This window comes from Typha angustifolia, chromosome 3 (genome assembly GCF_048772165.1).
Source record: "Typha angustifolia cultivar Huaian chromosome 3, ASM4877216v1, whole genome shotgun sequence".
Lineage (NCBI taxonomy): Eukaryota > Viridiplantae > Streptophyta > Magnoliopsida > Poales > Typhaceae > Typha > Typha angustifolia.
Genome location: NC_133241.1, coordinates 5,044,764 through 5,066,462, shown reverse-complemented (window position 1 = coordinate 5,066,462; position 21,699 = coordinate 5,044,764). Strand labels below are relative to the sequence as shown.

Here is a 21,699-nt window from a genome sequence, read left to right as displayed (position 1 = left end):
TCTCCTTATCTCCTCCTGCGACACAACTAAACACACACTTATCGCAGCACTATTTCAGGTCAACAGAAGCAAAAGGAAAGAAAATAAAAGAAGAAAAGAAAGAAAGAAGCAAGAAAAAAGCAACCAAAATCTTGTCTAATCCGACCTTGTTCATTCATTATTACAGTCGTCACTAATGAGGCAAAACGCCTTACTCCCCTCCTTCCACTTATTCCAACTTTTATTCCTACCCATTTATATTGTTTATTCGGTTGGCCAAAAGGATAGCCGCCCATTTATCCGACCCCACTCGGATCACCACATTCCTCGAGACATCCCTCCCTTCCTTTTCCACTCCTTCCCCTCCCTATAAATACACCGCGCTCCTCATCACCCCGCCATTTCCTCTCCACAAACCGAACCAGCGCAAAGGAGGAGAGCTGCCAGATCTCGCTGCGATGGATTCCTCTGCCGCTCTCTTGTCTAGGATTAGGGTTCTCCCAAACCCTAACCCGAACAGTAACCATTATAGTATCCCGATCCACTCCACGGCGTGGCGGCCGAGGCAGTTGATGCCGCGGCTCTCCTCCATCGCCGTCAAGTGCTTGCAAGCGGGAAACAGTAACCCTAACCCTAACCCTACCGTTGGATCGGCTCCCGGGTCTCTCCTCTCTTGCTCCGCTGTTGCATCCCAGGAGGCGCCGCCGGCCGCTGATGTTGCGCGGGCCAGACTCCGCCGCCTCGTCGATGAGTTCAGATCCCTCCCTGAGCCGATTGACCGCGTGAAGCGGTTGATCGCTTATGCTGCCGCCCTCCCACCGTTCCCGGAGGAGGACCGCGTCTCCCGGAACCGCGTCATGGGGTGCACCGCGCAGGTGTGGTTGACGGCTTCCGTGGATGAGGTCGGGCGGATGCGGTTTACTGCGGACTCTGATTCGGAGATCACAAAGGGGTATTGCTCTTGTCTGTTGTCGGTCGTTGACGGAGCTTCGCCGGAGGAGGTGCTCGAGATGAGGCCGGAGGATTTTGGGGATCTGAACGTGGTGGGGTTGACTGGGAGGACACATTCGAGGATAAACACGTGGCACAATGTGCTGATGAGCATGCAGAAGAGGACCAAGGCGTTGATCGCTGCACGGGAGGGGAGGCCACCGGTTGAGCCGTTTCCTTCGCTGGTTATCGGGGTCGACGGGATTCATGCGAAGGGAAGCTATGCAGAAGCTCAGGTGAGCTGCCTTGGGACTTTTAACGATCGCTTTCCTCCGTAATTTTGGAAAATGAGTCGCCTTTGATGTTTGCTTGGTTGCAAATTATCTACGGCTCATGAAAAATATTGTTGGCTCTCAATTATGAACTGGTGCCTGATAAATCATTGAATGCTTTCAGAAATATCATATCATGAGTTAGTATGTCGTAATATGCCTATAGAAAATCATAACTCTATCCTAAATTCTCCCTTCCTACTTAAGATAGTTGGAAGTAAGAATTGCTGTTCTTGTAGTTGCTGAATCTATCTTTGATTTACTCGATCTGTGCACAGTAAACTAAGAAGAATTCTCTAAATTTTCTTGCCCTAAGGTTCCCTTATAACTGAATCAAAGAATTCTCTATGGTTTCGAGAGTGAAAGAACATTGGATCTTGCTATGTCACTACTAATGGAGCTTATAAAATCCTTGACCAAATAAAGAAAGAAAAGCCCCATCGGTTAGAAGTACACAGACCCTTCACAGGAAAAATTGGAATATGTCAACTATTCTTTTCCACAGCTGCTGAGGAAGAGAGATGTTGTTGAAAGCAAGGGTCAGAACTCCAATAATGATATAACTAATGAATTTCTTGAAATTTGAGAAGATATGGAATATAGAAAAGTGGAAAACTACTAGGTATACCCAGGTCTTGTTATACCAACAACAGAACACTAGTGTCACAGTTGCTTTCCTAGCAAGCATGCAGCTTCCTTTGGGGTAAACCACGTCTATATTACTAGGGGTAAACCATGTTTATATTACTAGCAATTACTTGGTCTTTTTGACAATTTTTTTTTCCTAATGCAGACAATGACCAAGTGTCCTGTTATTCCATTATTATTTTTAAATTATATATGTCTCTTAATCACTTTTTCTGTTGTGTACACCATTTTTTATTCTTATATGCTTTGGTTGGTTGTTACAATTTTGTGATTTTGTCAAACTTCTGTTTTAAGAGAAAATGGTTTAATGATGCAGAATATAACTAATGAATATGTTATCTTGTTTCTCATTGTTTTTGAAGTATAACACTTATGCTGACCAATATCTTATTAGCTGTTATCATTTTGAGAATGCTTATGCAATCATTATCTAGGTTTAATTGTTGGTTTTATGGATTCTCATGCCCATCGACATGATCAGCATGGGTAGATACATATGTGCTAGTGAATTATCCGCACCAATATGGAGGAGTATCTCGATACTTTCTCATGGCCACTATCGTTGACACGTGCCACTAGGAATTGAGCATATCTTATATTAAACAAACTTAATTTGGGGTCTATTTCATCATTTTTGATGCCTCTTTCTATTGTGTTGCTTAATCTATATATAGATTATATTTTAAATTTTAGAAATCAAAGAGAAAATTTTGATTTTCTTGAAGTTATTTGCCCCAACTTTGAAATTATGTGAAAAAATAGGAAAAATGATTTTTTCTTTTAAAATAGGAAGTTATTTGCCCCAACTGGCCAACTGTGAAAAATGATGAGATTAGTATCTAACTCCATATGTTACACTAATATCCAGTATTGGAGGACTTTATATTAGACCTTACAACCTATTATAAGGCCTTAGAAAGGTTTAAAATTATTTTTTGACTTGTGAAGAATTTTTAGTGTGCCAAAGCACTGCTCGGCACGACACGTGCTAGCTATATACATACCATGCTGAGCCAAGATCGGCATACTCCTTGCCTTTGTCACAACAAACCTTGGTTAGTTTCAGCTAGGTCATTTGACAAGTGCATTATACTAAGCTTCAACTGTTCTTAATGTAGCACCGGATGGAAGTTTGCTTGAATAATATTTTGCTTAGTTTAGAAGGACTTAGGGTTGACATAGAATATCATTTCCTTATTCAGTTTAGTGTGATTTGAATTTTTATAACTATTCTGTGTTCTTTTTAATTTTTGAGGATATTAAGTTTGTGTGCATTTATTTATTTTGAAATTTGAAATTAAGTAAGTTCTTGTGAAGTTGCTCATATTTTTGTTGGTTTTGAAAATTTATTAAAACACCCTGTGCAAAGGTTCTTAAATTTCTCTGAATTGGGGATCTGTCTCAAAATGGTTCTTTCAAAGTCTATATGCATTCTCTAAAGTCCACTAGATTCTTTATAATATTGGGAACTCTTCTTTTGGCGCTTGTTATTTGGTGGTGGGTGCACTGAAGGGCTGGAGGGGCAGGTGTGGGCTAGTTTAAGACTTTAAGTAAATATTTATCATTTGTAGTGGTGATTTAAGATGTTTTACTTTGTGGATTGACTTTATTACTTTATAAGCTATAGATGTCAATATTGCTTTTCCTAAATCCATCGAATCCTTTGTAAATGACAGTTTTCTTTTGATACTTCTTAACTGGTTGTGGATGTACTGGGTGTTTAAGGTGATTGCTTGTTATTTGCATTGGTGTTTAAGGAATTAATGTCACTTATGATAGTTTAAATAAGGAGACCTCCAATTTAACCATTAAAAGAACTACCATTCATAATAAAAGTCTGGTATATTACATAGTATATTACTCAAATGTAAGATAAACAAGCAAATTTAATTTGCAAATCATAAGAGCTTGGCCATAGTAACATGATTTCCTAATATAGATAATAAAATAAACATGCAAACTCAAATATTTTTCACAAAGAGAAAACCTTTTAGATTTGATAAGAAATGAAAGGTAGTAGTCTCCTTCAATTTGTCTTATATTGATAGAATCTCGGAGTATCTAAGAACTGAAATTCATTAATTGTTGGAAATTGCTGAAAATTGATTGAGATGTTGAAATTCTGGAAGTTTGAAAATCTGAAAACTTTCTGGGAATTCTGAAAATCTAATTGTACCCGAGAAGGATTTAGAACAGTAATTTTAGTTTTAAATAATTTGACACTTTACGGGAGTATCTGATACGTATCTGGAAGTATTCATCAAGTACCGTTTCCAATAAGGACATGGCGAGAGTACAAAATTATTTGTGTTTCCTAGGTTTTAAGGTTTATATCAACATACAAAATATTGTTTATTTTCTTCTAAAAGGAAAAGGCATACTTTTAACTATTATTTCAAGAATTGAAATTTTGGGAATATGCTCATACCATTGTAGTTGAATTGCAGGCAAAATTTTTATCCCCTGATTCTTTGAAGATCAAGGAACTTGTCAATGTGCTTAGGGAGAAGAAGATTGGTGTTGTTGCACACTTCTACATGGACCCTGAGGTCCAGGGCATCTTAACTGCTGCAAAGAAGCAATGGCCACACATCTACATATCCGATTCATTGGTAATGGCAGATACTGCTGTCAAAATGGCGGAAGCCGGATGTCAGTATATTACAGTACTAGGTGTAGACTTCATGTCAGAAAATGTTCGTGCAATACTTGATCAAGCCGGCTTTGAAAAGGTATTTGCGGCTCTAGGTTCTTTATACACTACTGAATTATCAGAGGAGATAATTTTTAATTTTATACATTACTGAATTATCAGAGGAGATAACTTTTAATTTTATATTGTTTTATGTACACTACCTGTTGCTTGATATATGCATGCATACTTCATATTTCCCTTTGTATGTAGATTTATACTATCAAAAGTATAAATATACATGTATTAGGCGATTTCCATGTGCATCATGTTTTTGAATCCTATGATTGTTTACATGTTCAAGAAATGGTTTTGCACATTGAGAATATAAAAATAATTTAGTTATTCCAAGAGCCATCTCAACATTCAGTTGTGCTTTGTTAGACGTCCTGTGCTGGTTGAAATTTTGACATCTTAATAACTCTTTAATTAGATACTCTTGTTCAGCAAGGCTAGATTTGGTGGGATGGAAGGGTTGTCTTGTAAGGCAGCTGCGCAGTTTATAGACTCAATATGAGTGTGTGGTTTCCTCATGGTTCTGACTTCTGAATATTTGTTACCATATACTTATAATGTTCATCATCATGATCATCTAAGTGTTTTCCCAGAAACATGGTGTCTGGTGGAGCTAATTCCAAGATGCGAAGGTTCCATTAAGTTTTGTAGATAAAAGCTTAATAATTAGTTGGTGGCTTGTGTATAGCTTCTTCTTGTTGCAATTTAGGCTTGTATCCCATGACTGAACCCTCTAGAAATTTCTCTAGACATGGGAATAGGCTATACCAGGGAGAGGTGATAACTTTGATGTAGGGAGCTAAACAAACCTTCATTCAAATACTGTAACAAGAACATAATGTCAAAATTATGAGAACATGTGCACTCAGTACTATGTGAGAATAGCCATAATATCAAAATTATGTGAAGATGTGCACTTACTGCTATGTTGCAAAAGCCATAATATCAAAATTATGAGAACATGTGCACTCAGTGCTATGTGGCAAAAGCTGTTGGGAATCCATACCATTTCTGTATTAGCTGTTCTTGGTAGATCACCTTTGGTTTAGATTGCTGGCCAAATACATAATTTAGTATCTTGCAATATTAAGCAGTGAATGGATGTATAAACTGTTAACATAAGTTATCCTATCTTCCGTTTTTGACTTTCTTTCAGTAACCTAAGCATGTTTGGCTTTATGCAGGTTGGTGTTTACAGGATGTCAGATGAACAAATTGGCTGCTCTTTGGCAGATGCTGCAGCAAGCCCTAGATACATGCATTTTCTTGAGACAGCTTCAAGATCTCCTCCTTCTTTACATGTGATATACATAAATACTTCCTTAGAGACAAAAGCTCATGGACATGAACTAGTTCCCACGATTACCTGTACTTCCTCTAATGTTGTGCAAACTATATTGCAGGTATGTAAATACTTGTAGCATACTTCAGACACTGTTATTGTACTTTGTCTAATTCTTTATACACTTCATTTCATTCTTGAAATTATAATATTTTCCTAAACAGTTCTACATTTCTGAGGCTGCTATTATACTCATGAACCTTTTTATGGATCAGCTATCGAACTTATTTTTCTCAGTTATTCTTACATCCAATCCAATATTTCTCAGGCATTTGCACAGATACCAGACATAAATGTCTGGTATGGTCCTGATTCTTATATGGGGGCAAATATAGCTGAGTTGTTTCACCAAATGGCTTGCATGTCAGATGAAGAGATTGCAGAGATACATCCGAAGCATGAGAGGAACTCTATCAAATCACTATTACCACGCCTACACTATTATCAGGTTTGTTCAGTAATTATATACCTTCTGTATTTCTGCACTTAAAAGTTTTTTTAATCATTCCTGATTTTGCTTGCTATCTTATAAATTCCTCATCTCTAATTGTTCATATTTGCAACTATTAATGAGAAATGCTACTGCAAAAGAATCTAATTCCTTATTATGTCAATGTGAAGTCAACTTATCATCAGTCATGGTAATAAAGGTTGAAATTGAGGTTACACAGCAAGTGTGCTTTATATAATTTCAGAGACAATAAATTGATAATCAGAAACTTAAACAAATATATGAGTGAGCCTCGGAGAAACCTGAAGTGAAACCTAAAATAGATTAGTAGTTATTACATCAAGAAAGCTTATTGAATCTCAATCTATATTGACCTGATAGGTTTTTCTAGTCATTGCCTAGTTAGTTAGAGTGGAGAAGAAGCTGCAACATTTGATAATGAAAAGAGTAGTAATATAACGAAACTGCCACCAATTCCTATGATACATTTATGATGCTTCTTTTTCCTTCTTTTTTATCTTTTTGTTTTCAAAATGTAATAGCAGAAACTCATCAAGAAGAATCGATGCCACCAAATTCATTGCAAGACTGCAAGTTGTTAAGATTGAAAACATTTGTATCTTGGAGTTCAAAACCAAAGTGAAATTGAAATAGGGTCAACTTCGAAATGAGAAGTGAAAACAAAACCATATTTGGATCTTTGAAGACTCAAAATTTTATAAAATGTTTTGGTAAGAAAGATCTTTATTATGCATGAAGTGTGCTCCAAAGCCGCATTTTCACTTGCACACTCCAAATCTCTCTTTATGTATATAAAGAATATAAGTTTGTTTTGCCATTATAGATAGTATATTTGGTTTCATTCCTACTAGTTTGTGAGAAGTAATTCACTGTGTCATGGTAAAACTTCTTGCCTTGATGTTGCCTTCTACTCAATAGAACTACCCCTCTAGCAAAGGCAGTAGAGCTTCATCCATCGTGCTCTCTAGAGACCTGCATTGGTGAGAACCTGGGAGAACAGTATTCAAATTAGTGGTTGTATTTTTATCATACTAGTATAAAGAGGCTTATACTAGAATAAACTTTTGCGTCTTCTATAATGTCGATCATTTATTAATATTCACATGATATGATTGTATTTTGATAAAATAGAAACTAATGTGAATGGATGTTACTGATGGATAATGGTAGGCACGAATAGTTCTTTTTCATGTTGTGTTATTAAATTGATCAATACATAGAATGGAAGGAGATGAACAAAAAATTGTGATTGAAGTTGAACGAAGTATACTTTGTCGAGCAGAACTGGTTGTGTAGTTTGATACCTCAAAGAGGTGGTAAGAGAACAACAAAGATACTGGATACTATCTAGAGATTGCCCTATGCCAACTTGTGCCACCTGCCAACTCTATCATCCCTTGTGTCAATCCCGTGTTGCATCGTATGGATCCCAATAAGACTTTGAGCTGCACCATGATGAATCAGTAGAGACTATTTGGCATAGCTATGTAGTCATGTGCAAATTGCGTTGATCAACATCTATTAGATAGAAGGCCAACTGATATCCCCGTACCACCAACATGACAATTATTAGGTCAAATTGTTATATGTTTTGTAAAGGGAGATGTTAATTTTCAATTTTCTTCTAATTTCCAGTTGGTGGCAATAATTCTCCTCATGGTGTTAAATTATTGAGTTAGTGTGTGTTCTATAACTAGAAATATTGTGGACCTATTTATCTGACGTTCGATGCACTAGGTGAGGTAATGCCATCTTGTAATAATGAAAGGCTTTCTTTTTCTGCATTGTGTTCGAACTACCACTATCTTAAATATGCAATGCATATATTCTTAAAAGGATTGTTTAATTCTGTTGATTTTCAGGAAGGCAACTGCATTGTTCATGACATGTTTGGTCATGAAGTAGTGGAAAAATTGAAGGAGCTGTACTGTGATGCATTCCTTACAGCTCACTTTGAAGTCCCTGGAGAAATGTTCTCTTTGGCAATGGAAGCAAAGAGGAGAGGAATGGGAGTCGTGGGCTCCACGCAGAATATATTAGATTTCATCAGAAGCAGGTTGAAGGAAGCTTTGGATAGGAATGTTGATGATCACCTTCAGTTTGTGTTAGGAACAGAATCTGGAATGATCACTTCCATTGTTGCTGCAGTTAGAGAATTGCTGGGTTCAGATGTTTCCTCTGGAAGAGCAAGAATTGAAGTTGAGATAGTATTCCCAGTCTCATCTGACTCAGTGACCAGGACATCTGTAAATGGGCCTCATGGGCTAGGTTCTGTTATAGCAAGTGATCTAGCTAAACTTGCTATTGTTCCTGGGGTGGCAACTGGTGAAGGATGCTCTATTCATGGAGGGTGTGCTTCCTGTCCATACATGAAGGTCAGATTCCTGCTATGCTTGGATTTTATTCTGAAGTTTCCTTTTATAGAAAAACTATTCTTAAAAAAGGTTTTGGTAAAATTTTCCCACCTAAGTAGGAATAACAGGGTTCCTTTCAAGATAAGCTAGCATCTTGGCAATTATAGGTTTATATAATTGTTAGATTTTAATTTTACAGGTTCTCCCTGTGAATTATGATGGCCAAGAGATGGAAACTAGACAACCTTTAACACTGTCATTCACTGAGATAGTTGCACAAAGTTTACATCCTGCTAACCTGTGTTTTAGTCAATGTTTACTTGGATACGCTATATGTACTGGAGTCAGAATTGCCAAATACACCCATACTTTTTAAATCTAATTTAGGCTCAAAAGACCATTTTATTGTCATCAAATTCTTCTGGCATTCATGCTTGGTTTGTTTTTTGCATTTACTGGGTAGTAATATTGGGTTTCAGAGTATTTGTGTTTTCTATTTATTTTGTTTTGTGAAAGACCATAGAAAAATATGTGATTGCTTCAGTTCTGTATTAAGACTCGCTTTTACTATCTGTGTTTGCAGATGAATTCTCTTAATTCACTACTGCGAGTATGCCACCAACTTCCTGATGAAGGCCATACTCTATCAGCCTATGAAGCTGGCAGATTTGATGCAACAACTCCTCTTGGAAAATCAGTTGCAGAGGTTGGATGTGAGCCAATTTTGCACATGAGACAGTTCCAGGTTAGCTTTCTTATTTATTTATTTATTTTTTCTTCTGTTCTCTCCACAAATGCAGTAACCCTGCATTACTCTAATAATCCATAGTATAGTCTTTAAGATTCAAAACCTCATTATATCAGATAACTTCTTAACCCACTGTAAGGAATAGATGTTTCTTGTCTACCCAAATTTTAATTCTCGATCCTGTCATTGGTTTTCCTATTATATGACAGCTGTCCTTTTGCTTACACTAGAATCGCCATATCTAAGTTATAACTTATTAATACTATGAGTCCATGACAAACTAATGGCCATTCTGCCATTGATATTTCTTATATACTTGATCAGTTGACCCTTTTACTTTTCTAATTGACCAGTCTAATTTAAGACTTCTGTTTGATTCTGTATTTCATTCTTCTGGAATTTCAGGCAACAGGGAAGTTGTCCGAAATGCTTGTTCATCAGATTCTTAGTCAGACTGGAGAAGCAGTATCATGACAACTGAATCTGAAGTTTTGTGTTTAACTTTCTTTCTGAATCTGACTTGGATACGTGCCTAATGCAAGCTGCCACAATTGAAGGTATCCACCAGAAATCCGTCGGAGAGTAGGACGTTCATATGTTGAAAGCAGTATGTGGTTTAATATTTCTTGCCAGTTAAAACTTCCTTTCCTAGAAAATCACCGAAGTTATTTTGCTTTGCATCACATAGTTTTTATGTGTAACATTCTATATAGTAAGTACATACTGCGATTGCAAGTCTCAAAAATACAAAACAGTCTGTCTGCCGCCTACTGTATGTATTATAATTGTTTTGGAAGGCCAGGCACCAATTCCTACATGACAAATTTACACAGGTTGTCTTTCACTCTTGTATTTAACAGGGTATTTCCTGCTACTAAAATGAAACAATTCATTAGTGTCGTACTTTAGTCTATGACTAGAATTTTTTCTTTGTTTAGGTAGGGGGGAAATGTAGTTTGATTGCCATCAAAGTTCGTTTTGGCGTATTGCCCGATGACTTTATATGTTGCCCCCCTTCTTGTTTATTAATTTTATTTTCTTTTTGAATGTTTCTGCACCAGTACGTGTCGTTGTTTCTTTTTTCATATTGTCTGAATTACTTAATGTTGATTTTGGTTTACATATTCTATTATACTTCTTACTTTTTGTTTACCCTACTGGTAAGATGCCTGACATGTATGTTACAAAATTATGAGAACTAATGGCAATTATTAATTCAGTGAGAATTACTTGGCATAAAAGGTCGTCTTAACTTATGGCTCCTACGGCATCCATTCATTGGAAATGCTGCCTTCCCAATCAATACCCAAGAAAATCACACAGAGATTTGAGGTCCAATAAATTACTTTTTAAGAAATGGAAACTTAATGATGTTCTAAGATAAACTGGTATTAAGATTCAGTAAGACTCTCATACAACACGAGTTCGGTTCTAAAACTCTCGGTACAACATGAGTTTTTTTTTTCTGTACCATCTAAACACTCACCTGGAATTGCAAACTACCTCCAATCTGATTCTCGCATAAAAGGGAGAAAGCGATCTTTGACGTGCTGACCCATGATCTGCTGAGAGGGGTACCATTTCTTTTCTCTGTCCTTTCATACTCGATAACATAGTTTGTGGTAGGAAGAGCCATTTCTTTAACGGATGAGCACAGGCATATACACTTTCCCGAAGCGGTAACTGAAGGCCTTTGTATCTCAGGGGCCTTGAAGAGAGAAAGGGTGGAACAGTGCATACCAAGACTAACCGGGTTGGGAAAGAAAAGCAGAAAGAGATGATTCGGGAGGCTGCCGAAAGAGATGTTTCTCCTAAGCTTCTTCAGACTTTTTCCGATGACGAGGAAGAGGGTGCAGGCGAGGCCGAGGCTGCCGAGGCTGTCGTTCCCCTTCTTCAATTGAAATCCAATAAATTAGTTTTCTCTCTTTACCAATTATCTCTCCATATACTTTTCTGTGCTAATGCATGCACCAACTTAATACTCTCATCTTGCTTGGTATTTCACTTCTATGGCAGGTACATATATATGTGTACCATTTTATTAGGAAGATAGGATAAGGACTTTTTTTTTATAACGCAATTACCTATCCCGTCCCAAATATTTTTAAAAATGCTACATTTTTATAAGTTATTTCAAAAATACTACACTTTTAGAAAGCCATTTCATTGTTTTTTTTTTGAGATATATATAAAATGCTTCTTCGAAAGCATTTAACGAATTGCTTGTCCTTTTATTTTGCTCCATTAATCAAGGTTTGAAAAATCAGGATTGGCTTTTCGTAAAAATAACGCGTATTGGTCGGATTAGTTATATCGATTGCTTAGATTGGATCAAACTTTTTAAATACATAAAATTCTAAATATTATTTAAAAGTATAGAAAAACTCTAAAAAAATTTGGAAATTTTTTTACCAAAAATAAGAAAATAAAAAAGAAAAAGTATGGTGTAATAAAAATTGAAAAAAAAAAGAAATTAGAAAGAGAGTGAGTGAAAGAAAATTAAACAAAAGAAAAAAAAAATCATAGTTCAATAAAAAAGAAGAAATGAAAAAAAAAAGAAAGTAAAAAAAATAAAAAAACTGAGAAAAAAAAATAAATTAAAAAATTATATACCGAAGTTTGTAAAAGTTTGTCCGAGCTAGATGAAAAAAAAATAATAAACGAGAGAATGTAAGATAGAGAGTTTGAATAGGGCCTAGATTGTGTTTGGATTTGGCCGGTTCAGCAAACCATGCAATGAATTATGAAGGTGACAATTTAAATCATTATGTCCAACCACCGGATAGATATGCATGACTTTTTTGTTTTGCTTTTTACGTTTTTCTAGTATAATAACTGATAATATATATATATATAGAGATAATCTCCCGTAAGAGTCTAACTATTTTATAGCTAGATTCCTTCTCACCGAGTGGTCCGTATTTAGTAAAGGGTTGTGACTTTTACATTATTTATTTCTACATTACACATAAATCTAACATCTGGGGGTGGTACAAGATATTTAAAATTTTAAAGTTAATTGAGTTATATATAGGTTTTGGGTCAGAGTTTTTTTGGGTTATATACAGGGTATTTCATGTTATAAATAGGGGTGTCGAAATGAATCTAGCGGCTTGGGCTCGAACTTAATTCTGCTCAACTTAAGTATGTTATAGACTAGATTTGAATCAATTCGGACGTAAAAAAATTATAAAATTTAAATGGTGGTAGTCTCATGGGATATGGTTCTAATGGCTTTAGTTTTATATCAATTGACTATTTTGATGAAAAGATATAATTAAAATAGTAGAGTAAAGTTAGAACAGGAAAATGGTAAATATCCGATATTACGATAGTCGTCGGAGGGTGGTGGAAGGCCAAGGGCGGTGGTGGACGTCCGTATAGTAGGGTGGCTGCTGAAAGTGATGGTGGCTATGAGTTGGAGGTAGAATTCAGGTTTCTAACTTAGATCTACTCCTAGAAAAATAAAGACGATCTAATAATTATGATAAAAATAATAAATATAAGAATAAGAAAAACTAAACTCAATTAATTCTCAATGCTTGTATGAATAAAACCAAGCCTCTCTATATATAAAGATCAAATACAATAAGCCCTACTCATACTTAGTCTTAAAGGTTTATAGGACTCGAATTAAAATTTGTCTTAGAGATTTATATGACTTAATTAAACTTATCTTAGATATTTATATGAATTGCCTTAGTAGCTTACATAACTTAACTAGGCTTACCTTAAGGATCTACATTAAAGATAAACATGAATTAACTAAATTAGCCTCCCTTGTCCTTCTCAAAATGTTTCTTTATTGTTCCATCGATAGAGTCATAATATGGAGAAACCTTGAATGCGAAAGTCGTAGATTAGGACGTCTTTGATCTTCTCCGAGTGGTCTCATAATATTCGGTTAACTAATAAATATCTGTAGAATATTTTTTTAAAACTACGTAGAAGTTAACGAAGTTAGCTAATTAAATAAATTCTAACTTACTTAAATTCTAATTAAACTACATAAGCAGAATAAATAAGATAACTAGACTCGAATCCAATGTCCCCATAATATAATTCAATCCAACATAAATTGCATCAAATAAACTAAACCTGAGCTTATTTATAAAACTTGATTTGAATTTTGAGCCAGCCTAAGCACACAGTTGTTAAAAATATTAGTAGCTAACAATGTGGTCTAATTTGGGATGAGTTGTGTGTGTGTGTGTGTGTGTGAGAGAGAGAGAGAGAGAGAGAGAGAGAGAGAGAGAGAGGGGAGGGGAGAGATTTGTGGGGTCTTCTTCTAGCTTAAATTTGTCAAATTTATATCACATCAATCCTCTCAATCTCAAATCTCAAATCTCTCTCTCTCTCATATCACGACAAATTAAGTTTTTAACGAGTTTTGGGAGAGAGAGCTAAGAAGGAGCGTTCAACCTCTTTCTCCGTCCCCCCGCATTCAGCCTCCTCTTGCATCGACCTCCTCCTTCTCCTTCGATAAGCAGTTGTCGTCGACACTGCCATCTCCATCTTCTTCTTCAGCAAGGTGTCGCTGCGTCGTCGTCCTCCTCCTCCAACCTACCCTCCATTGACCTCCTAGTCCTCCTCCTTCAGCAAGTCGCTATCGTCGCCTCCTCTATCGAAAAAGCGAGCGTCTCATCATTAGTAGATAAGAAAGTAGGTATCTTATCACTAGATATAGGAGAGTGGTGGAGAGAGCAATTGGAGAGATTATTTTAAATTTTTATACACTATATTAGTATATATTAATATTATAATTAGTAATTTTATATACTATATAATATATTCGTGTGGTGTACAATTAAAACTTTTTATATATACTATATTAGTATGTATGATACATCATATAAAATACTATTAGTATACTATGTTAGTGTACTATACTGTTAAAACATTTATATATATACATATAATTATTTTCAAATTTTATCTATTAAAAATATTACACTACTTGGCTGCTCGGCACCTGCTTTTCACCTAGGCGCTGATGTGATAAGAACTGCAACTTGCGACCGCTTTTAAAACATTGGCTCTTAGCATTATATTGTTATTCACAAATATACATAGTGTGATACACACATCATTAAAAACTTGATTTACTTGCGTTTGTATTATATTATTCTTCATTATTATTTAGATTTACTAGTAGTTAAGATATCATTAGTTCATCAAATTGTGTCAGCAAGCGAGTAAACATACTACTAGCTACTTGAGAATATTTGTAACAACCTATCAAAAATAAAAAAATAAAAAAATTCATAGCACATGGTGGCTAGCCTCGTGCCAAGAAAGTTTGGGCGCTAGCGTGCGCTGAGGGCGTCACACACCCTAGTCGCTGGCTCGGTTTTGCCCAGCTAGCTAACGCAGCGGGCCTCACAATCGCTGTCGCCAACACCCCTCTCAGTGCCTTTTTCTTTCTCTCTCCCTCTAAATCTCTCTCTTCTCCCTTGAAACTCTCAAACTCTCTTTTTCCTCCTCCCCGCCGACACCGGTTGCGGTTACTGTTGCTACTGCTGCCACCAACACCGGTAAGCCTCCTCCCTCCTCCTCCACTATTTATCTCTCTTTTTTTTCTCTTGGGTTCGTCGGAATCAAGCCAATGGGGAGGGGCTCGGCAGTAGCAATAGCGATGATGGTGACGGTGATGATGGAGAAAGTAGGTAAGAAAAATGGTGAAAGGATATAAAAAAGAATAAAAGGAAATGGTAGAGGTATTTTAGTAATTTGATCAACGTTAGTCAAAAGTGAGGATGTTAAATAAAAATTACAAGAGAAAAAGATAATTCCGATTACAAAACAATATCTACTCTTTATCTACTTACTCTCTCTTCCGTCTTTGTCATATAACTACATAATTACCGCTTCTTCAAAAGAAATTAATATATATATATATATATATATATATATATATATATATATATATATATATATATATATATATATATATATATATACACCACTAGGAGGATGTCAATTACGAGCTACATCTAATCACAATTTGACAGGCTAGCCAAGCAGCATCGGCACAAATCCAACACTGGAGGCTATTAAATTCCCTGCTTCACATAACAGTTGGCATTCAAACAAAACCAACCCTACTTGCAAAGTCACCAACCAAGTTGTGCTAAAAAAATTAGGACTTTGCTTTTGAAGTAAAGCACTTCAAGAACATTGTCTCAAGCTCAAACGCATTTGCAACCTAACTAGTTCATAATTGTGATGGATGACATGAAACTCAATTAATCTCCGGTTGTAAATCATGTAACAAAATCCGTAAGCAATGAGAAACTCAGATTGAGATGAGAAATCTTTAGTTTCAATGAGGCACTGATGTTGGAGAGAAGAATTACATGCAAAATGTGAAAGAACAGTATCATGAAACAGTCACAGAGGATGAGCAGAATTACTTCTGGAACAAGCCACAAGTGAACACAACCAAGAGACACTACAGTTCGCAGGAAGATGCCACTACATGAGATTACTAATAGTCTTATAACTTATTTCTGAGTTGAATTGCATCGAGGTATATTACTCTGCTTTGGTGTAGATTCTAACAGCAACCGCCAATCCCAAGATCGCCAATGGAACCAAAAACTGGAGAAGCTTGATAATGAAGTCTGGGGTCTTGTCCTGGTTATAGTAAGGCTGCTTGGGAGGAATGTATTTGACTTTGGTGGGTATAGTTGATGCATCGATCTCGCCAACACAGTATTGATCCATCATTGCTCGAGCAGTGTTGCTATGACCAACATCCTCGAAATCATCTGTTGCATCCTTCCCTGCAAGATGATCATTTAATGGATGAGAATTTGGATGCTAGATTTAATGTTTTTGGATTTTGCACGCAAGAAAGACAGATATACCAGTTGAGGACAACAGGACGTCGTCTCCCCCGGGGTGGTCTTCCAAGAATTTGGTCACATCAAAGACCTGTCCAAAAAGAAAATAGAAAATATCAAGATGGAGTATTCTTCAGACACAATTAAAAATTAGATGAAGATGAAATGTACTCATCCATATGATATTCAGAACACCGAACTGGTTCATCAGCTACTGTATCAGCAATTAGTTTACAAACTTAATCCATTTTAATTAGCAGCAAAACCTGATAAATTATGTGCTTTTGCGTAATATCTTTTTGTGAGGACCAGAAAGATGCAGGTAAAATATCCTCTGCACCTAAGAGATAATCATACAGTAGACAATTGGAACAAGACATTATTGTTGACCACTGGAGCTTAGGTAAAGAAGGCAGGGATACTAGTATATGCAATACAATGCATTAAGGTTTCTAATGTGGGACACAAAAGGGGTCAAAGCATGGATACCATAACACTGATAGGATGCTCCTTCAAAGATCAAATATCAGGATGAGGAGAAAGAAGATCTGCGTAATAGATGCGCAAAAAGCAAAGAGTAACAAAGAATTTTCTATAATTGTGGTAAGGATCTGAGAGGCCTTCAATGAGGTTGGTAATAAGAAAGCATAAACAATATATATGTGTGTAGATCTGAGAGTAAATTTGCAGTGGTCCTCAGATAAAGTACATGTGTGTAGTAATAAGAAAGCATAAACAATATATATATATATGCTTAATAAATTACACCAGATACTCCATATTAAATGATTTCTTCGTCACCTTTTTAGGTTCTTCCACATCAACAAGAAGAATAAGAGAATAAGTTTCAGTTTCCAAATACAGCTGTTGGTTAGATTACATGAAAAACTCACCAGTTTATAAAAACTTGGTGGAGTTTATGCCAGCAGATGACGATTGCATATGTGCATTAGGCTATTCTACTGCCCAACATACTGACTAGGAGCATTCCATACTAATTAGGTCCAGAAGGCATGCAATTAATCGATTCTACTATCACAAGCATATTAAAATTTAAAAGTATATGTAGGTGAACAATCCACATGAAAATTGCTGCTCTAGCCTAGCTCTATGCTGGACAAGTAACACTAATTGGATCACCTACTGATCTGGGTTGCCACCTATTATTGCAATCAAGTCACTGTAAAGTCAAATTCTCGAATAGGTGATCAAGACGCAGTGGAGAATCTTGGAGAGGGTGGTGAGGAACATCATATAAAGAGGCAAAATCTTCTTCTTATCGCATATCAGAGAAGTAGGCAACTGACCCTCCAGATCAGTAAGTGTGCCAAACGGTTACCGGAGGAGCTAACATTGACTACAAAAGCCATGTTCAATATGTGGACAGGTTCAAATATTAACCATGATGGATCTCTCAACATCAGTTGGGAAATCCTTGCGATCTATCGGTTTATTGTTGGGCACCTTTTGTTCATGTGAAAAATGCAGTGATCAAGGATCTTTTTCATTCTCAATAACCCAGTGATCAAGGATCTTTTTCATTCTCAATAACCGTGTGTCTAATCACTATGTTTTTATTTGAGACAGATATGCATATCCTAAGACAAGATTTCCTCCCTTCTATCCCCCTGTTCTTTCCTCGCCGCTGTGCTCATGAGGTGCACAATATCAATACCACTTTCTCCTCCCTTTCTATCCAGAGATGTTCCTTCCTCTCTCCCTATCATCCTAGACCATCTCCAATCTTACTAACATGTGATACTTCGTACACAAGAAAATAGAAATACTGGGGAGATAAGCATTTGAGAATTATCAGCGTGTAAAATCCGTTCCTATCTTATTGGATCAAACGATCCTCAGATTGAGCCACTGGAGAATAAAGATTAACATCATAAAATCATTGGAATTCCCATCACTCTCAAAGTTAAGCAGTTTCTTTGAGATCATTTGAAACATAAATTCTGTAACCAAAAGAAATAAATTGGGCACCTTTCAGAAACCAAAAATCTTCCATCCTTTCATCAACTTTATACCAGAATCTGAAGGAAAACAAAAACAATTCCTACCATCTAGGTAATACGAATCCACCAAATCGATTTGGCTACAAGACCCAATAACGATTGAATCACATGCAAGCTAATCAACAGATCTACAACTTAACCAATATGCACACAAAGGTTACAGATCCGGTGGATGATACCTTGCCGTTTATGATGAGCCAACAGTCCTTGGGAGTGTTGTGCTTTGAAACCTCTCCTAGAGTGTAAACCTTTCCACCCATTTCCTCCTCTCTCTCTCTCTCTCTCTCTCTCTCTCTCTCTCTCTCTCCCTCCCTCCTTAAGATCCCAACCAAAGCCAAGAATTGTACGAAAGATGCGTTAGGTGGGGGTAAGCCCACCTCTATATAACTAACAATTTTTGAGCCAAAAAATAAATAGGATTACTGAAAAAGACGGTTCTTTTCCTCGATGTTTTACTGATTGATGTTGAGTAGTAGGTGAGCAGCAAATTTATTTACCAACTTCAATTTAGGTCCCTGAATACCACGTAGAATAATACGGGCAAAGCTGTGAGCAATTTTGACTACTCAACCAAGTGGAAAACTTATTTTAAAATTACCATCTATCTTCTATTCTTCATTTGTATATTATACTGTAACTATTTATTATTTGAAGCTTAATAAATTTTTTATCTTTAAAAATAATTTATCCATGTGGATTAAAAGTCACCTAGTGGCTTGTCAAACATTAAACATTTCCCACCAATAACAACTGGGCCCAAGATTCCTTTCTTATTCTTGATTCTCGAGTGGGTTTTTCTTCACTGCTTGAAATTCTGGTGCTTACTTTAGAATCCAAAGGGATGTAAATTAAAAATGATGGTGCGGTGGGGTGGTGGGTAGTTGGCTGACTTCTTGTTGGTCTGCTGCATCTTTCAATCCGACCTCCCAAGGGTGGGGGGGTTGGTGGCCGATCTTTATTGCTTTGTCTTACTAGTTGCAACTTCTCTACTTAGATTTTATTTTTAATTGTTTATTTTATTTTATTTTAGGTCTCTGGTGGGCTGCAAAACGGTGTTCTATTTCAACGGACGCCCACGGAATTGTTAGCTTTTTTTACTCTCGAAGACCCGTCTTTAATAAAATTATAATTTATATTTTATATTTTTACTATTTATAAATCGAGCTCTATAATTTAACAAATATGTACTGTGAATAACTAATTGTTAGATCAATTAGTTAAACTCAATTAAATATCTACGTTAAATTAACTATACTAAGAAAATTATAAAAATATGCTCAAATAAAGAGATTTTAGTGATTTTATAAGTAAAATATTTTTACTTAACGGAATATTTTTATGGTACTATTTAAATCTAATCCAAACTGTTTTCTATATATATATATATTCATTAAATTATAAAACTCTATTTATAAATAATAAAAATGTAAAAATTATTTTAGTCTCCTTATAACAATAGGAGAAAGAAGAAGTATATGATTCTGATTCAACCGGGATGTCAGACTGATTGTGTTCTTGCTGCTCTCATTTTTTTAGGCGTGAAATTGAACGTTTAATTGGATCTAGTTAGTGTTGGTATTTGGTTGTAGACTATCATCATTCATATTCAAATATGAAGGGTTCACAAAAATATAATAAAGTAGCATCAATTATGGTTTTATTATGAGTCGTTTTCATACTCCTTCAAAAATTTCTTATTTTCGTGTATACCTTTTCGAGTTTCATATTTATACATATACCATTCAAAATCAATAGTTTTTAAATGAGTACCTTTTAAGTTACATTTTGACATCTATAAGATAACATCTTAATACTTTTAAGAGACGAAAATAACATAAGAAACTTATTCAAATTAAATATCATAAAATTAAAGATAAAAAATAATTTCTTTTATGACTAAGATACAAGATTTGATGAGCTTAGAAATAGTCTTATTTATAACTTAAACTTAGTTCAAATTGAGCCGAGCTGAACTTATCGAGAAATTTCGGCTTGCTATTAGTTTCTAAGCGTTACACACCTAACTACTATACTAGATGTTGATTTGATTTGAAGTCTAACAACAAAGTGTGTGGGAAGATTAAAAAAATCATTAAACAAAATTCCATAGTAGGTAAATGACTATGCTGGCCATGATCTTTGATTAATTTTTTTTTTAGTTTGGTGTACTTGAGAAGATACGCAGCATCAACAACATTAGTCATAGTCTAAAATCTATTCTTTTGTTTGTGAATTTCGTTCTGTACTTTCTAGATGCCAAGAACAAACTAAAGATTAACACATCTTTTTAAATGGTTCCAAATGTGTTTCAAGTGTTGTTTAGATTCTATGGATGACTTTCCAAGTGTTTGGTTGCTAAAGCTAGTTTGGATGTGTATACATACTCCTTTCAATATTTGAACTCCTTGACTTTGAGAAGTCTAACTTTTCTAGCAACTCATCTCGTAACTTTTAGCCGGTCTAGTTATTTGAGATTGTATAATTATGCGACGAATTAATCCACCTATGGATTTAAATTGTAAGAACCTACTTAAATGAATTGTCCATATTTTTATCAGAAAAGAGGAAAATCATCAAAATTTATCCTATGTTTTGTTTTTAATATCGTAAATGATATTTATAATTTTAACTTCTACATTTTATTTTTTTAGTTTTTCTAAGGGATTGTTAATAAAAATGAAAGAAAACCAACCACAATTATTATAAACTAATATGTCATTCGACCAAATAAAAACCAATAAATGGTGGCATGGTTGAAAGCTACTTTAGTTTAGTGGATGTTGTTTTATTTATCATCTATACTCTATAGACTAGATAGGTGTGAAGTAACAACTAATTGTCATTTTTAGGCCAATCTTTAGATCCTCCAATGAAGTAGATTTTTTTATTAAAAGCTTACGTTTAGATGTATACTTTAGTAAAATTAAAAATATAAGCCAAGCTTGAATGAGCTGGGCGCAGCTCGGCTCGGCTCAAGAGATGGAAAAGCTTAGCTTGGCTCGAGCTCAAGCTCAATTTGAGCTAAAAAAGCTTAGCTCGGCTCGGCTCGGCTCAACGGCTAGTGCGATTGCATTATTAATGAGGACAAAGAACTTTTTGATACATAGTTGAACAGTAAAAAAATGGCAGTGGACATGATAAAACTCACTTGCTTTAAGAAGTTATCTAGGTAATTAAGAAAACGGTACAAATATTTACTAATATGATCAAAAGATGCTACATTATAGTCTTATAGACACTGGTTTAATTGAAAGTGCATAGTCTTCACGTATAGTTTTAGAACACAATTTAATCTTTTTTAACATTGTTAGGGCGTAATTC

General features: G+C 35.5%; 2 protein-coding genes across 2 annotated transcripts; one reads left to right on the top strand and one right to left on the bottom strand.

Annotated features, from left to right (window-relative positions):
• Positions 1-283: 283 nt before the first annotated feature.
• Positions 284-10,415, top strand: LOC140758183 (quinolinate synthase, chloroplastic-like). The gene is made up of 7 exons (XM_073094269.1): positions 284-1,205; positions 4,337-4,621; positions 5,781-5,999; positions 6,207-6,386; positions 8,273-8,785; positions 9,348-9,509; positions 9,918-10,415. The coding sequence occupies exons 1-7, from the start codon at positions 438-440 to the stop codon at positions 9,984-9,986; spliced, it is 2,196 nt and encodes a 731-aa protein (XP_072950370.1). The 5' UTR covers positions 284-437; the 3' UTR covers positions 9,987-10,415.
• Positions 10,416-15,792: 5,377 nt separating this feature from the next.
• LOC140758491 (cytochrome b5-like) lies at positions 15,793-18,720 on the bottom strand. Its single transcript, XM_073094676.1, has 3 exons — positions 18,558-18,720; positions 16,382-16,448; positions 15,793-16,297 (listed from the first exon to the last, which is right to left on the bottom strand). Exons 1-3 carry the CDS (start codon positions 18,636-18,638, stop codon positions 16,047-16,049), a joined length of 399 nt encoding a protein of 132 aa, XP_072950777.1. The 5' UTR covers positions 18,639-18,720; the 3' UTR covers positions 15,793-16,046.
• Between the last annotated feature and the right edge of the window lie 2,979 nt (positions 18,721-21,699).